This window comes from Hetaerina americana, unplaced genomic scaffold (genome assembly GCF_022747635.1).
Source record: "Hetaerina americana unplaced genomic scaffold, ioHetAmer1.1.p SCAF_7, whole genome shotgun sequence".
Taxonomy (NCBI): Eukaryota; Metazoa; Arthropoda; class Insecta; order Odonata; family Calopterygidae; genus Hetaerina; species Hetaerina americana.
In genome coordinates this window covers 10719923-10737532 of record NW_027287316.1, presented here as the reverse complement: position 1 = coordinate 10737532, position 17610 = coordinate 10719923, and the positions used below count along the sequence as shown (strand labels likewise).

At 38.7% G+C, this 17610-nt stretch overlaps 1 protein-coding gene across 1 annotated transcript in view; it reads right to left on the bottom strand.

Annotated features, from left to right (window-relative positions):
• LOC139696747 (sodium-coupled monocarboxylate transporter 1-like) overlaps positions 1 to 17610 on the bottom strand; it is a 56928-nt gene that overhangs the window by 22137 nt on the left and 17181 nt on the right. Inside the window, exons 2-6 of the mRNA XM_071595586.1 lie at positions 8913 to 9240; positions 7224 to 7383; positions 4159 to 4224; positions 2457 to 2508; positions 2262 to 2329 (exon numbers count right to left, since the gene is read on the bottom strand). Of these exons, the coding sequence (XP_071451687.1) occupies positions 2262 to 2329; positions 2457 to 2508; positions 4159 to 4224; positions 7224 to 7383; positions 8913 to 9238 (672 nt within the window). The 5' untranslated portion in view covers positions 9239 to 9240. The remainder of the gene's footprint in view (positions 1 to 2261; positions 2330 to 2456; positions 2509 to 4158; positions 4225 to 7223; positions 7384 to 8912; positions 9241 to 17610) is intronic.

The following is a 17610-nucleotide window of genomic DNA, read 5'->3' as shown; positions in this document are numbered from 1 at the left end:
AAGGATTTATATATATATATATATATATATATATATATATATATATATATTTATATGTATATATATATGTATATATATATATTATAAATTTTGGAGGACACAATAGGACACAAATAAAATAGTAACACTTAAAAGGACATTCACATTGTAAATTGTTTAAGCTTTCGACCTTCTCCGAGGCCTTCATTAAATAAGACTATATATAGTCTTATTTATAGTGCCGTATACATATAAATATATATATATATGTATATATATTTATTTATTTATATATATGAACTGTAAGCACCACTATTAATAGTGTTATTAATTACTCCTATGGATCAGATAGAATCGGTATTACGTAAAACATTTTCTCACTTATTTCAAAGGTCGATTTCGCTGGCGGTGAGGAGGGCAGATTCTAATTCCGTTTGGTAGGATTAATGATAAAAGGGAAGAATGGTTGGACCCATGAGAGGCTACATCATTCCTGGTTTAAATGTTTGAACACAACGGATATCCCGATAAGGCGTTAAGCAAAGCGGAGTAGACCAGATACGTGCATGATTATATGTCGAAAGGATGGAGCAAAATGACATAGGGGACTGTTCTAAACGTGTGTATGGCTAAGACAGCTCAGTAAAATAATACTGTATTTGATGTAAAATTAGAATTGGTAGTGATAAGCCTGGGAGTAATGCAGGATTCCGTCATCGCGTTCACTTTTTATACCGAGGAGATGGTTAGGGAGGCATTGAAGAGGGAGGTATGAAGGCTGTTGGGGGCTGAGTAAATTGGATCGATTCGTGATTGACCAAGTCTTGGCTCACTGGTCGGACAACAGACTGGATATATGGTATTTCGGCAGTATTTAAACAATCTTTGATTGTATGTAAAATGAAGATAAGTCAAGAGAAAACAAGGGTGAAGAGATTACTAAGAGAAGAGACGTTGTAAAGGTAGAGCCATTGAATGCTTCAGAGTTAAGCACATATGTTTTTAAAAAATGTGAGTAGTAGCATGATAATTAGGATAAATTGTGTCAGCAAAATAAATAGGAAGAATATTTAAGTGGAATGAGTACATGACACGAGGTCTAAGTAGAGACATTTAAATAAGGAGATAGGTAGAATAGGTTTTGGGACTCAATTGAAATGTGACTTTGGAGAAAAGAGGACGAACATAGATTAGGAAGTTTTTGATACGAGGTTGTGAAAAAGAATTGAGAGGGCAAGTTTGGTGGAGAATGAATCAAGAGTTACGGCGACGAAGGGGTGAAGTATTGTGAGAAAATTTTGACAAATACAGAAAATGAATGAAGGATATATTGAGAGAGATAGTGGGATGCTGTAAGACAAGATAAGCGGAAGATTATTTGGTAAAGGGTTACAAGGATTTATGATCATAGCATGGGGGTTATAAATACTTGTAAAACATCAACGACTGAAGAGGAAGAAAAGAAGATAGGGAAATGGATTTAAGGCAGGTGGAAAGTGCTTAAGAATTCAATAGGTTTTGAAATAGTCGTCAGGGTCCAATTGCGGAATTGGGAACAGGCCCCATTTCTAATCGGCAACATGACTATTATTAGCATAAATTACGCAGGCAGTACCAATTGTTTTCAGCTGCAACATATCATGAAGGCGATAATGTTTTGTGAGCTGTGTCGTCGTAAAATATGTCTATTTTAAGTCTCAATGTGTATTGTAGCGGCTTTCCGTACCCGTTTGCCTGTATTCAAGTTTGAGGCAATTTTCCAGCTGGGAAAAAATTCCCACGTCGGGTGGGATTGACTTTTATGAAATGCTTTAGTTTGTGATTAGATAATGAAAAAGGGCAAACATTGAGGTCGAACTAAGAAGAACAGACGGCAATCGGTAATTAAGAGGTTTCAGGACTCTCTAAATGAACCTAATTGAGAATGAAGCACGCAACATGGCCAGAGTGATGGACAAAAGTTTTCGATCATTTTTTTTAGCATGGAACTTAAATTTTCAAAACCAAAATCTATTTTTAGTTAGTTTTACCAGAAACGAGGCGAACCAGTTTACTTTAGACCCAAGACGTATCAAAAAGTCAATCAGAAATTTAATATAGAAGTTATTCATTCATAACAATGAGGTAAAAATAACTGTTTGTTTATATGATTTTGAAATAAAATTAATAAAATTGATTTTTAAATTATTTAACACTGATATTATTGTTTTTCCGGAGGGTAAACAATTTATGAGCGTAAGTAAATAATCGTATTCAGAATTAGTGAAATGAATTTTTCTTACCAAGCTCGTGTAAAATATACAAACTGCACATATCACCGGGGATATTACGTAGATGTTGACTCCAGAAACTGTAAAGACAAAAATATTACTTCATCAATCGTGAGACCGACGCAATCCTTACTTATAAGGCATAATCTATTCTGGAACACATGGAATTTGAAAACGGTTGGGAAACATTTTCCCCTCAATACTCACCTTGGCTAAATGCCAGAGCCGGCACATAGATCATCAGAGGAATGTAGAGAACCTGAAACAGGAAAAGCTCAATTAGCAAGCAAAATTTGATCACACTGGAACGCGACCTTACTACAACCAACCAGATGCACCGCAAAATCGCGATCACGCTGAAAACCCGCAACTGTCATAATCCGTGCATCATATCAACGCGGTTTCTTGCGTGTGATCCCCTTTGATCAAAATATATCCGCTGATTATTATCAGGACTAGCATAGGGTCAATTTTTGATAAAACATACCTCTACACACCACTGTACTACTAAGCGCAACTGATATTACACAAAATATCCTTAGCTCATGGTATCAGTTAAATTAACTCATTCATTAGCTCGGAATATTCATTATACCTCCCTTAATTTCACCCAAATTACTTATTCTGTTCCTCCATACACTTCGCTTTCCCAGAATTTTTCCCCCAACATAGCTTTCAGATTTCTGTTGCCCCTCAATATTGCTTACGTCCACCTGCCCTCCCTTATTCGAATTTATCCCAACAGACATAGGAGACATTTTGATGTGGAATTCGACTGTCTTCCTAAAATATTACCAAAATTTAAATCTAATCTCCATTTTTAAGATGCCGTTTACCGCCAGAATCCAAATTTAAAAAAACACGAGTGGGAAAAGGAAAAATAATAAAATGTTGGAGTGCATTCTTAGAGCTTTAGAGACTAGCGCAATCCGAGAAATCCGCTGCATATGGCCGTGAGCCACGCGGTCGTCAGGGAGACGGAAGGGAAGTGGGGAGGAAGGAAGGGGAGCGGGGGAGGGGGGGTCGTCTCGCGCGCGTCAAGGAAACGGGTGAAAGGAGAAGGTGGACAAGCAATCAAGTGTTGTCTTTCCTAATCAAATATTGATCACCAAACACTTTATCATTCTACATTTTGTGGAATTAAATCGAGCGCGCTGCACGCTAAATCTACCTATACTCCAGTAAAAAAATCCCACAACACATTGCTATTAGCTACGAATATAGCGAGAGGTAGAAGTTTGGATTGGTGGAGATAATCCTTTGCCACTTTCATGCTTCCCTTTATGTTGTGATCATGAACTGCGAGAGATGTAATATTAAATGCCTGAATTTCTAATCCAATAGCTCGGCAGTTCAATTGGAAGCGTGAATTCTGAATTTTAGATTGTTGAAACTAAGTCTGATGAAGTATGTTGACGTTGGAAAGCAAAACCAAGCTTTTAAGCTTCGTGGGGAGTTGGTTCCTCTACGCATTCAGCGTTGGTGACGCAACCCAAGGTGAAAATACTTTAATGAATTCGCATTAATCCCAAATCTGAAGGAATTAAGGTGAAATCATACCAATCATTATATCAATATTTTTATCACTATTTTCCGATTCTTACGACTCTCAATGTGTTGATATCGGCAGTGGCACTCTACATAACGACAAGACGTAATTATGTTTCAAGTTTTAATTTCATTGTAACATACAAGCAATATCCCTCAAACCATTCATTTCCTCTTGGTGAATTTACAAACAGCATATTCTATCAGGGAATATTTTAAGCATTCTTTTCACTAAGCACTTTAAGCTTCTGGCTTATGCGAATAATGCGAAATGAACTGCCTTCAATATTTAATAGAGAATCTTAAAAGTGATTAAATTAATTTTGACTTCCATGAAACTTCCAAACTACGATCAACTCACCATTGTCACGATTGATATCCCAGACAATAGCAGCCTCACTTTCTGATCGTACCTCAATTCAAGATACTGCAAATAGAAAAAAAGTAGACTTAATTTTGAAACAAAAGTCGTACATGTGAGAGGAGGATTTGCAAAGCCAACAAAAAATTGGCATCAAGAATAATGTTTGCACTAATATCTTTTAAAAACACAATTAATTATTTCGTGATAAAAAGATAATTTATTTACAATAAAAGATAGAATGAAGAAGAAATTCTTGAGGAGCAAGGACGTTAAGTTATGAATTTAAAACACGTCTCGATCGAAACGATAATACAGGAAGTTTTGAGGGGATCGGGATGGTGCGGTGGCTAAACATATCGGCTTCCCACCGTGAGGGCCTGGGTTCAAATCCTTACTTGAGGTACTTTGTGGAGAGCCAGAGAACCAGATTTATGAAAAAGAAAATACCGTGGGGAGGAAGCAATAGAGTTCAAATTTACAAAGGGGTAAAATGGGTACACTATACAGAAAAAAGGAAGCATTTTGAGGAAGTATAAAGGAAAGGATTCTCAGGCAGGACACTGTTAAACATATGATATAAGAAATATCAACTGAGCCAGGGAAGATTCATGAAAGATAGAAAGAATAAATAGAGGAACTATATGATGAAGACATTCGGATAGCTACGAGCTTAATAATGAACGAAAATAATAATGTTGTTCATGGAAACAGACTATGATCTAGATGAGGGTAGCTTAGGGCCAGGCGTACTTGATGGTAAAAGAGAAAGGGTATTGCAAGGGTTAAAATCAAATAAGGCCGCGGGGATGACTAACATTCCCTCGAAACTGCTTTGATTTCGCACCTGCCTAAAGTGATTCTCAGTATGACCAATGAGAGGACAGGTATGAGGGAAAATGATTGCTTAGGGAATGATCATTTTGCTTTCAGGAAATGGAAGAGGCATGCGTGCTTCCATGGTAGTAATGAGGTCACCAATAGATTGGTACACAGATTACAATCAGGATGTAATTGCTTGCGTTACGGAATGCAAAAAGAGCTTAATTGTGTGAATTGGGTGGAATAAATGAATGTACTGCAGCAAATCGGAGTAAATAAGGGGGATATGAGACTCATCCATGTGTACATGTCTCAGACTGCTCAGGGGCGAGTCGGAATGGGAAATGTTAGGAAGAAGAGTAAGACAGGGTTGTTCATTATCACTGGTGCTATTCAACGTATATGTGGAGGAAATGATGAAAGAGGCATGGGAATAACTGGAGATGGGGAAAGAAGGTCGGTGGGGAATTCCAAAAATCAGCTAGGTTTTCGGATGATCAAGTTTTGGTTGGTCATTCAGCCATGGGGGCTGCATTTTTTGTAAAGTACATGGTAAAATCAGTGCAAGAGGTGAGGGGGGGGAATTAAAATAAAATAGGTAAAGGTTATGAGGGGTTTGTTTAAATGTTAAAATTTATTTTTTTATTTTTATTTATTTATCGACTTAATTAGGCGAGGTTGAGACTAATAGTCCCTTCTTCCACCTAACCAACATTACAGACATTATATTGAAGACAATCACATACAACCAAGCCCTAGATGGAAGGAAATCCACCTAGGCGGGAATCGAACCCGCGACCTTTGGGTTGATAGGCGAAGACGTTACCCCGCCGCTACCGAGGCCGGCAGAGAAACTGGGAGAGGAAAAACTGAGCAGGTGGAACAGTTTACCTGACTCGGCAGTATTTTGGATCCAAATGGCCAAGGTAGTTGAGGAATCAAAAGAGAAATTGAATTAGGCTAAAAAATTTCATTAGAGTAATGAAAATGACAACAGGGACCATTTTGTAAGTTTAATTTGAAATTATTGGCGAAAACCTTTACATGGAAAATAGATTTGTACAGCCCGGATTCATGGTCGTATAAACTTAATACGAGGGTCATCCGGAAAGTAGTACCCGTTCGTGCCGCATGAAGTGCTGACGACGCGAGTAGCCGCTGGACGAGGTCAGATAGCTTCAGTGGCTTGTCTGCCTTCTCTGAGCCAAGTTGCGTGACGCTAGCATTGCCTGTGTTGTTTCTGTGATTGTTTACAATGTTTAAAAAAATTGAGAACGCCGCCAGTTGTGAAGTGAGGGCAGTGATTAAATTCCTCAATGCAAGAAACGTTCGCCCATGTGATATTCATCGCCAATTAAAGGAGGTGTATGGAGACAATGTAATGGACGAGTCGTCTGTTCGGCGGTGGTGTCGCAACTTCAACATGGGGAGGGGGAACACACACGACGATGAGCGTTCGGGGAGACCGTCTGTCATTACAGACCAACTGGTGAGCTCAGTTGACGAATTCGTGAGGAACGATCGGCGCGTCACAATTGATGACATCTGTGAGCATTTTCCCAATGTTTCTCGAACAATTGTTCATGAAATTGTTAAACACCATCTGCATTATGCAAAAATTTGTGCAAGATGGGTCCCTCGCGTATCTCAATGAGCTGGCGGCGAAGGACTATGCAGCAGGAATATAGAAACTTGTCACACGTTATGACAAATGCCTTAATTTGCTTGGAGATTATGTTGAGAAGTAGTTTAAAGTATCCTCTTTCAAATAAAATTTTTTATGTTTGTTAATATTTACTTTTGTGTCTTTATTTCACGAACGGGTACTACTTTCCGGATGACCCTCGTAATAGGCAAAATTTTGTGATGTGGGTGTGGAGAAGGATAGACAAGGTAAAAACGTATAAAAAGGAAAACAAACGAGGAAGTGTCAGTGCTAGGTGGGAGAAGATCATTGGGAGAAATCAGAAGGAGGGAGTAAAGATGGAGGCAGAGAGGTTTGATTGGCAATTGAGAGAGGGTGAGCGACTTGACGTCAGGTAAGCGAGGAAGAGGAGGAATAGAACAGATACGGTGGACGGAATGAAGGGAGGAAGGAATTGAAGAGGGGCTTGTGCAGTGTCGAATTTTAGCGTGAGGTTTATAAGGAGAGGCAAGGTATTGCTGGACCGTTGTTTAGTTTCTTCCAATCCAATACCTACCTTTACCGGTAGAATTGTAATAAATGTATAAAATCAACATACCTTGTACGCCGACGTTAACTGAAGCTTGTAGAAGACGGGCATGAAAATGTAAGCAACTGAGATACACACTGCGACTTCGGCCCCCATCACCAAACCGTACTGGGTGCCGTAAGTGTACACCTCCGCGGGCACACCAAGGCTCGACACGCCGGAGATGTAGCTGGATGGGGAAACAGATCGAGAGTGGGGTGAGTCACTATCCAGAGGGAATCACACCACGGAATCACGTCGGCCGAGGCAACCTCTCGGGATTGCGGCCCGGGGGGAGCATTCTGAAGCCACAAAATTTCCCTCTCATCATAGCGGGCATTTTCAGGAGCGATTAAAAAAGTGACATTTTTGCGTGTTATTACGTCTCCTCTTGAACAATGCAGTGGACCAATGCATAGGTGGTTTTACTGACTGCTTATATATGGATTATTAATGTGAAATCAAATGCTTTTAGGATTCGGCACGTGCGTTAGTAACTGTGAGCGGGCACTTTCACGTGCCTCCTTTCATCTTTCCTACTTTTCTATTAAAACTCTGCAGGATATGTGATTTAATAAGAGGGGGAGAATTTATAGGCACTACAATTTTCAAATGGGACGGGAAATAGGCACAGGAAAAGGCTAAAATATTATAGGCACCAAAATAGTCACTGAAAACTAAATGAATTGAGTTGCCATCAAATATGGTACTAGATAACCAGCCCCCAAATTAGAAATCAAATATTTTACTCAATGGAATGAAGTTAAATAAAATAGTATTATAATTGAACTTATAATTAAACCACTTAGCTTTTCCACATAAAAACTTTTATTTACACTATAGTAAATATTTACACTACAGTAAGTTTTATTTACAGTAAATAAAAGTTTTTATGTGGAAAAGCTAAGTGGTTTAATTGTAAGTGCAATATTAAGAATTTCCACCAAGTGACGCCAGAAACTGTTTTATTTAGTATCATAATTGTTTCATTAGAATAAACATTATCAAATGCATATACGAATTATGAATTACTATTAAAATAAAAGTTTTTTGTGATAGACCTATAGCATTCATGTGTAGCTAATCAAAATAGCATCCATCGTATAGAATGAGATAAACAAGGGAGAGAAACTTCTCTCGGGCGAAATATTGAACCGAAGAGATGAACCAATAACGAAATCTAAAGAGTTTTTTGATGTTATTGATCACGGTGGTTTCAAAACAGCTTCTGTAAACATGTTTTATCTTCCAATGAAACTGCGGGAGATGCCGCAACAGTCACCTTTAACGGAGTCATCGGCTAGTATGCATTTCAATGCAACATTAAATCATTCGCCTTGACAAGGTGCCTTGTAGTGAAGGTAGACAGAAGTGTGAACCGTTCCTTTAAATTTTAATCATATATTCTCTGGAAATGGTGAAATTTGTTATAATCGGCTTTTATAGATTATCATCCTTAAAAACATCGTAACAGATATTTATAGACACAATAAAATTAGTGTATTTGCAATATTAACTTTTTAAAACAAATTTGATAGCTTTGTCTTCTTTAATTATGGCCACGGGTAAGAGTAGTCATATGGGAGGAAAATCCGTCCCGCAGTTGCTGGATAGCACGGGCAGCTTCTAGATTCGTGCCCGTGGAAGCACCCCTCGCTAAGGCGACGTGGCGGGAGGTGCAACGGGGATGTGCACTTTGAGGTGCTCTCTGTAGCTCACCTGGCTATGAGCGACATGGAGATGGGGAACACGCCCATGGTCTTGCCGCCCATCAGGTACTCCTGGGTCGTGTTCTGCTTCTGCTTGGCGAAGAAGGCGAAGTACACCCCGATGAACGCGGAGAGCGCCAGCAGCGACACGAACACGGTGTAGTCGACGGCGCCGAAGGTCTTCACGTCCATGGCGGCCGCGGCGACGGAGTTCCGAGTGGGGAAGGGGGTCCCGGGGGAGGTCCACGGTAACGTGGTGGCGACCGACGGCGGCGCCTCCGTGAGCAGAGATGCGAGATGAGGCGCCTCGGTACGCCCCAAGGCATCTGCGGCCATCCCTGCGAGGGTAGATAGGCAGTTGAGCACAGGGTTAGCCTTTAGGGTTCCCGATCGAGTTGAAACCTTCAGTCGACGTCACTTGACGACGTTATAAAAAATTACCACAAAACCTTTTCATAGGTCTTAAAAAAGCTTTTAAAGGGGGAAAATTAAATACAATGGTCACGATTTTCACCATGAATTTCAGCCTTCTTGCAAGTGAAATGACAGCTCTAATCCGAATATGCGAGGGTGTGTTAATAAATACCTCGCAAAACTGAATAGAGGCAATAGTAATTAAAGTAATTACATTAAATTTATTTCAATCTTCTACATATTCACTCTGTGCATTCAGATATCCCGTCTCAACAATATTATTACAAGTCCTTGATAGCCGGCATCAAAGAAGTATTTTGTTTGCTGTCGAAGCCAACGAGTACCTCTTCGGCCTACAGCATCTTCATTTTCAAACCGTCAGACACTCAAATGATTTTTTAGGATCTTTAGCAGAAAAAAAATCACTGGGGGCAAAGTAAAAACTATACGGTGGATGTTTTAAGCGTTCCCAATAAAATATTTTTAACAGCTACTGCGCTTGTCAAGCGACTGTTTGCGACTTATTTATTGACATACCCTCGTAGCTTAACGATTATACAATGTAGCAGGGCATAGCAGTTGAACCACTGATTGGATGATTGTGCAGTGTACATCAGTGCAATCAACGTGTAAATTAGGTTTTTTTTATATACTATATGATTTTAGATCTTTTCACCGAGTTGAACCAACATTTTTAGAGTTACCTGTCGAAACGTCAGGTTATTACAGCCTACTTGGCATTTGTTTACCTCCTCCAGCCCAACACAAACCTGGAGGAAATTGCCCAAAACATGTGAAATATCAAGAATGCCATAAAATGACCTGAAAAAAACTCATTTTAATTGTGCGGGAGAAGGAGCTCTACGCCTCTAAAGTTTTCACATTTTAAGAAATACGGGCGCTTTGTTGGTGTGAACTTTATACTACGTCAGTAGCCCACCCATTCCCTAGCAGTCTGGAATGTACCAGAATGTTATTCATGGCTTGGAGGTTTTTTTGATGGTAAAATCCCTTGTGTATGGCAAGTTATTTATCGAAAACAAAGTACAAGATTTGGCAAATAAAAATATAATGCATTCCGAAATGAAAAATCTGCGGAAATATACTTACTCGATGAAATATTGTAATCATCGAATCATTCAAACTCTACTCGTGAAGTATTCTAATAGTACATATAGTACTATAGTATAATGGATATGAACGAATGCACTTAGAGGAAAATGAATGCATATTTATTCGAGATTTCCTTAAATGAACGTACGGAATCCATTTTCATCATCTTTACTCATAATCATCGCTAGATTCCATCTTGACTTCCTCAGTAGAGCAAGGAATATCACTACCGTGTAGCCAAATAAAAAAATAAAAAGTGGGAGATGGTTGTGTAATATTTCATGATTTTTAAAACACCTAACCTTGATTAATACTTCTTAAATGAGACAGTTTCAGATTTAATATTGTGAAAATCCTTCATAATGAAAGAAGACACTTTGCCTTTCCACGTAGAATTTTTTTATGACGACCAAGGTTTCGTTACAGCGTAACCTGAAGATGTTACGCTGTAACGGAATCTAGGTCGTAATGAAAATATCTATGTGAAAAACCAAAATGCCTTCTTCCATCTTAAAACTTTTTAATTAATTACTAGATAAGTTCAATGCAGAGGTAAAACACTCTTATTTATCATTAAATATTTCAATTTGCAGATTAATTTCATGGAGCCCCTCTATTTTTTCATACATACATTCATGGGACCAGGCAAGCCACCGTTAGAGCGTGTGACAGGAGGTAATAAACATCAGACTACTTTTGACACAACAATTATTTTTCCTCCCTAGGGCGTTCGGAAAACGTTTTCTGATCCCTTATCGTTCGTAGGAAAATGACAACTTAAATCTTTCTGTTGTACACACAAACTCTCTAAATTCTATTTGCATCATCTCTCCTAGCGTAGTAGGATGGGGAATAATAATACATTTCAAAATCGTTGCTAAAGAGGTATCCTTCCAATTTATGCAATAGATTTAATCTGTAATATAACCTTCGCTCCGTTAGTTTTTCTCAGACAAGTTCCTCCAATAATTTACTACGTTGATCACTTTATCATATCAAAGTTTATCAAATAAAACTCACCTAGGTTCCGTGCTATGCTTTATAAATTTACTTCAAATGAAACTATCGACTGTTGAGCTCATGATGTCGAGGAAGTGATTCCGCATTGCCTCAGTACCTTAATATAAGCAACGAACGATACCATACTATCGAACTTTGAATAAACGCTTCGAAAAAATGGATGCTGATACTTTTAACTTCTAATAAAATAAAGAGAGTTCATCTCAATGAAATAATGTGACATTGGACCTAGGCATAACATATGTGTGGCTAACTTCCTCGGTCATTTCAGTTGGTATTGCATTATACATTACCCTTCATATCCTTCTATCAACGAATCACCTGACGAGATGTTTATTCGTTTATAGCGTGAATGGAATTTCCTGAATTCCCACTATATTTGCAATAAACGAAAACTTTGCAAGCTTGCTGTCCAATCATATTCTTATCCGATTGGTCTGGTTAATTAGTTCACAGTTGGAAGCATTTGAATGGCTCACCGAAACATTGAAACTGTTTAACTGGCAATTCAAAATTAAGCATGTTTCTCGTGATTAAATGGTTATTTGATTTCACGAGTCCTAATACGAATGCATTTGTGTTGAATCCTGTACTCAATGGGTTAGAGAGACATGGTCTATTTTAATGACATACCGAAGACTAAGGAACACCCTCCGAAAATTGGTGCTGTAGACAAAGACTAAACCCTTAAGAACGCTAGAGGGAGATAGAAACGAGAAGGACTCCAAAAGAATAGAGGATGAAAAGTATTTACATCCACATAAATACTTTGCGATCAATTAAAAAAGGCGTGTGGCAGGGGGTTTAATCACCTGTTGGGATGGGTAAGGGATGAGGGAGAGGACAGGTGTTTCAACGGTTAGGAAAAGGGAAAAAATCACTAAAAACCCCGGAAAGACGTGCTGATCCGAATGGATGCCAGCCGAAAACTTGATTCGAAAACAAGTATTAATTTTACAAGTCATAAAATTTATTTGATATACGAAAAAAAGTGAAAAAAATGAAAATATCTACGAGGAAGGGTGAGGAATGAGGGCGTTTGAGATCAGTAGATAGATAGTTGTCCGTATTTTGGGGCGAGATTGAAACTGTGGAGTCTCTTCTACCACCTAACCCCCCAATAGAGTGGGCTTCAAATAATTTCGGGACTTACCGGTAGTTATGTAGCATCAGATTGGTGGAAAAATGAACGGCTACAACCAATCTTTGGATTGAAATACTGATTACGACGCTATGCACGTAAAAGGTTCAACGAAAGCTGATCGCCCGGTATATTTACGACTTATGAACTTCTTTTGTGTCGGGGACTACTATCAGGCTGGGGGTCACTGCTCCCCTCTCCCTCCAACCAAATATTAACACTCCTCCCATCCACAAAAACCTTTGCCCTTCCTCACATCCCCTCTTCCACTCCTCCTCACAACTGCTATGAGTCCAAAATTCACTGCAGTGATCTAATCTGTGTTTGATGACCTGATAATCCATTGTCCGGATCCTGATAAGACTCCATTGTCTAGCATTCTACTCCAATTCAGACGCTTGGAATAGGACCTTTACCTTAACTTTACCATCAAATTCTGTCCACTAATTGATTGACGATCATGATAGCGAATTTTATTCCAAAAATTCAGATAGTAAGAACACAAGTGGGTCACTAAACACTTACTCTTTCCACCCGCTGGTAAATGTAGCAGCTAGTAATTGTAGTTGCGTGAATACGTCACCACATTGCAAATTAAATTACAGCTCACCTTCCGCAGTATCGGAATGTGAGCTCTAAAAATATGAAAACTTGGTGCTTTACCGAAAAATAAACGTGGTACTTGAGAGTATCATATTTATAAATACTGAAAAGCAGCTATAATAAAAGAGAAAACTCAAATTTATTTTCAAACTTTTCTTCTCCACAACTTAAAGTGCACGCCGCTGATTGGAATACTAAAATAGCTAACTGAAAATTCTCCCATTTGGTATTTATATAACACCTGTATATTTGACAGTTTGGCAGGCATACGCTTGAAATCTTCCCTGGCCTATTTCAGGGAGCATACATCACGACATAGTTGTCTCAATAATAGAAACATTATTGCCTACTCATTAGAGGAGCTGATTTCGCCCCTAGAACCCCGAAACATGGAGAATTCCGGGTATAAGATTAAAAATGAAAGCAATAACAAGTACATCCATACAGAAATTCTTCACCGGAATATAAATATTCAACGGCAGTTTGGACGTCTTATAAATACCGAAATTGAGGAACCAATACACGGTAATTGCGGAAATTAAGACGCAAAAAGACTCTTTCATTATTGTGAGTTCATACTACCCACCTAGTCAAGCCATCAAAGAATACCTAGACCATCTGGGTAAAATTCTTTAATAATTTAAGGTAAGGAAAACGGTGATGTGTGTTGATAGTAACGCTAAAAGCGATACAAGGTTCAGTTCTAGAAGCGACGACCGAGGAAGGGATATGAAGGATTTTGTAGGACACAATGACCTTTTCATTCATAATATTCTTAACGATCCACCTACATTCAGTGGACCAAATGGAAAATCCAACATCCACCTCACTATTACCAGCACCAGACTGGTCAGAGATATATGAAAATGGAAAGTAAATCCGGGTGTAATACTTAGTGAACACAAAATGATAACGTTCTCCATTGAAGCCGGGCAACTGAGGGAGAAAAGGAAAAAGATCATGCTGCTGAAAAAAGCCAACAGTGAAAAATGCGTGGAAGCCATTCTAGAATACCTGAAAAAGTATCGCCATGTTGTTTGGACCCCATTTCCCATTTATATATACCAACAAATAGAAAAATCTGATGAAAGCTTTTCATCATGCCATTCAGAAACATATACCTTCAAGAACAATCCGGAAAGTATACCTTCCTAATGGAAGGCACGCTTTCCAGATTACCGCATGCATATTAGGCAGGCACAAAATCAGAATAAACTACAGTCAAGAAATAACACAGATATTAATTGTACATGGGAATTTCCGGGCTTAACTCAAGAAAATTGGCAAATCGCCCTCAGAAAAATGTGAAGCTTGCAACTTGGAAGACGCAATTACAAATAGAATTTAAGGCCTGCCCGAAATTCGAGGTGCAAAGATATAATATCTGGCATAATATGGAATCCAAAACTACGAGCATCTAAGTTATCATATGGGAGTAAGTGAGGAACTCCACTATCCGGAAGGAACTGGAGAAGTTAACATTGTGAAACCGAAATAAATTGTAGTATGTTCAACCGAAAGAAGACAGAATTTAAAAGTTATTCCAAAGAGAGACATTGAGACCTTTGCTATGAAGACTACACTGATAACGTTAATCAAGTTTTATTCAAGGAATAAAATAACACAAAGGAATAGAAGGAACATAACGACTGCAAAAAGAAGAGCGCTGGCCACTTTTTTGCAGGAAGATGGCGCGAATGTCATCTCTCTGTGCGTTATTGTATTATGTACTTATTGTAATATTGTAATTGTTCTTATTCATTGTGTAAAAGAATGTAAACCTAGCTAATGGCGCGCATATAATCTCTCTGTGCATTGCTGTATCAAGTATTCATTGGAATATTTTAAATGTTCTAATATACTGTGTAAATTAATGCAAGTCTAGCTAGCTTAAGAACTCAAAGGGAAAGTGATCATTTTGTAGGCATCCTCAAAACGACCTGTTTTATAAAATACCTCATGTCAATAAAGAGATTACTGTTCAAGCGGAAAGCAAGGATAGGCAGGGGGGAAAATCCCCTGACAGCCCCGGCAGGCTACCGAGGGATTGTCTCCCCTACCCCAGAAAGAGTATCGGAAGTGACAGGGGTGCAGATTGGGTATCTGGTACCATTCCAATATCTTTTTTTATTAGAAGAGCTACAAGACGGCACAAGAGCTCAACAATAAGCGCAGCAATAAACCCGAAGGATGATTTTTATAAATGAAGTAGGGCTCAACTTGAAAGACAACAAATAAGGTTTGCAAAATTCACGCATTAATTTTCACACATTGGCGTTCTTTTCTCTGTGCCACTTTTCGGTTTCCCGGCAAGTGCCCTCAGATATTGTAACAAAATGATAATTTTATGTCGCTGGAGATGACACTTATTGTGAAAATATACATCACTATATATACGTCAAGTAAATAACATGTCATAGGCCAAAGTTTAATTGATAAGGTTTTTATTTCCATCTATTTAACGGCTATAACTTTTTACAAAGTGCCATAGTATGCGAGTTTGTCTTTGATAATGTCTTCCGTTTCTGTAATTGTCAGAGGAACCTCGGAAAATCTTCCAAAGACAAGTGTGTCGCCATTGGCGGAGTTTAAAAAAAATAAAATGTGATAGTGAAAACTTTCAATATAAATTTCAAGGTAAAATTAATTATTTTTACATTTTTTTACGGTGTGAATAAAAGCAATTGGCTAGGTTTATCGCTCAATTTTATATAATCTTATTTCACACACAGGCATATGCTAATAATACTAACATGAAAATTATCGGCAATGGTGGACACGAGTACATCTGTCAGTTGACTGATGAGGTCATCTAGGAACCTAAAACCACAATTTTCTTCGTTTATCATTCATTGTTACCGATACCTTCGCTATTCGGGGCTCGGTAAGTGTTTTCAAGTGACACTGCGGAACAAAACAGCACGAACAAACTGCGTATCATTTTCATCGTTGTAGAGGAAGGCACTTACAGAAATGAATGACCGAAGCAGAAGAGGATAAAGGGCGATGAGCAAGACTAGGCCACTAAGCTTATTACACAGAAATAGCTCTGCAAGGTAAACACAAGCTAACCCGCAGGTCTGACCTTCGAGTTAGCTTGTGAAGTACTTTACGCAGCATGCTGGTCTGCTTTGAAATAAGATCATCGATGGCATAGGGATAAGTAGGGTTTCATGACCTTGGAAATCGTCTACTTCCCCCCCCCCCCCACAGTAGGTAATGAATGAAAGAAAGGGTATTTGAACTTCGGGGAGGATATCACGCTCGCATCTGCACAAATATTTCTCTCATTACTTTGATTTTTAATACTTTTCATAAAATTAGGATTAAACCAGAGTTGTAGTTTTTTTATGCAAAAGACCGATAACCATGCACTCACTCAAAATGAGACACGCGAAGGTATGGGTTTTCAAGAATCATTGATAAGGAATAACCAAGACATCTGGGTTAAATTTATGCTGGTATTGATTCATCTTTATGAACATAATGTGGATTTTTTTTGTTTCAGGGAGCAGTAGGTTGAAGTAACTCGCAGTATGGTCTCAATGAATCCACGATGAAATGTTAGCTTTTACTGGAAATGAAAGCCTGTTATATGACACAGTTGTGAGATGGGAAAGGAATTTTTATACTGGTCACATGTCCCTTGCACACGATCCAAGAAGTTGAAGATCATCACTCACGGACGATGCTGTCACAGTGCAGAAAGTGAAGAGGACTTTATCCTACACACAAATGTTCATCGACTGCCCAAGCGGGCAGGTATAAACCGTCCCGGTGAGTGAAGTCCCACCTTCACCGGTCATTGTACATAAGAAACGCATGGCATTGAAGAAAGAAACATGGCTGAGGTGGAAGTGTGGTTTGCGAGAAGGAGAAACTTAAGTTAGACCGAAGGGCAATCATCCAAATGATTGTGTTTTCGAGTGAAATACTCTTCCTCGACTCCAATTCATTCAAGCACATTTCTTCAAATTCAATTCTAGCTTCCGTGTCTCACACCAATTTTGGATCACCTTTAGGTCAATAGATTATCATTCCCTATTTCCACGACTGGATATGTCCCTAAATATCACTGCATCATCAGAAAATAGACGGGGTTTACTGAAAATCTGAGAACTGACGTCATTGATTAATAAAAGAGAACTGATGTGAATAATAAAAGGAACAATAGCTGACCGATAAAACCGTGGGTGTCCTTGTGGGACATCCGATGCGACGCATACTCTGTCGGATGATACTCGGATGTAGGATACTGCGTTGGATGATACGAGCCTTTCCTCGCGGCCCTCTAAAAATCGATGGATCCAGTCTGTTATGTATTCCGTAGCTTCCCAAATTTTGGAAAAACTTCAAATGAGGAACTTAGTCAAAAAGTATTTTTTAAATCTGAAAATACAGCATCAAATCGAACATT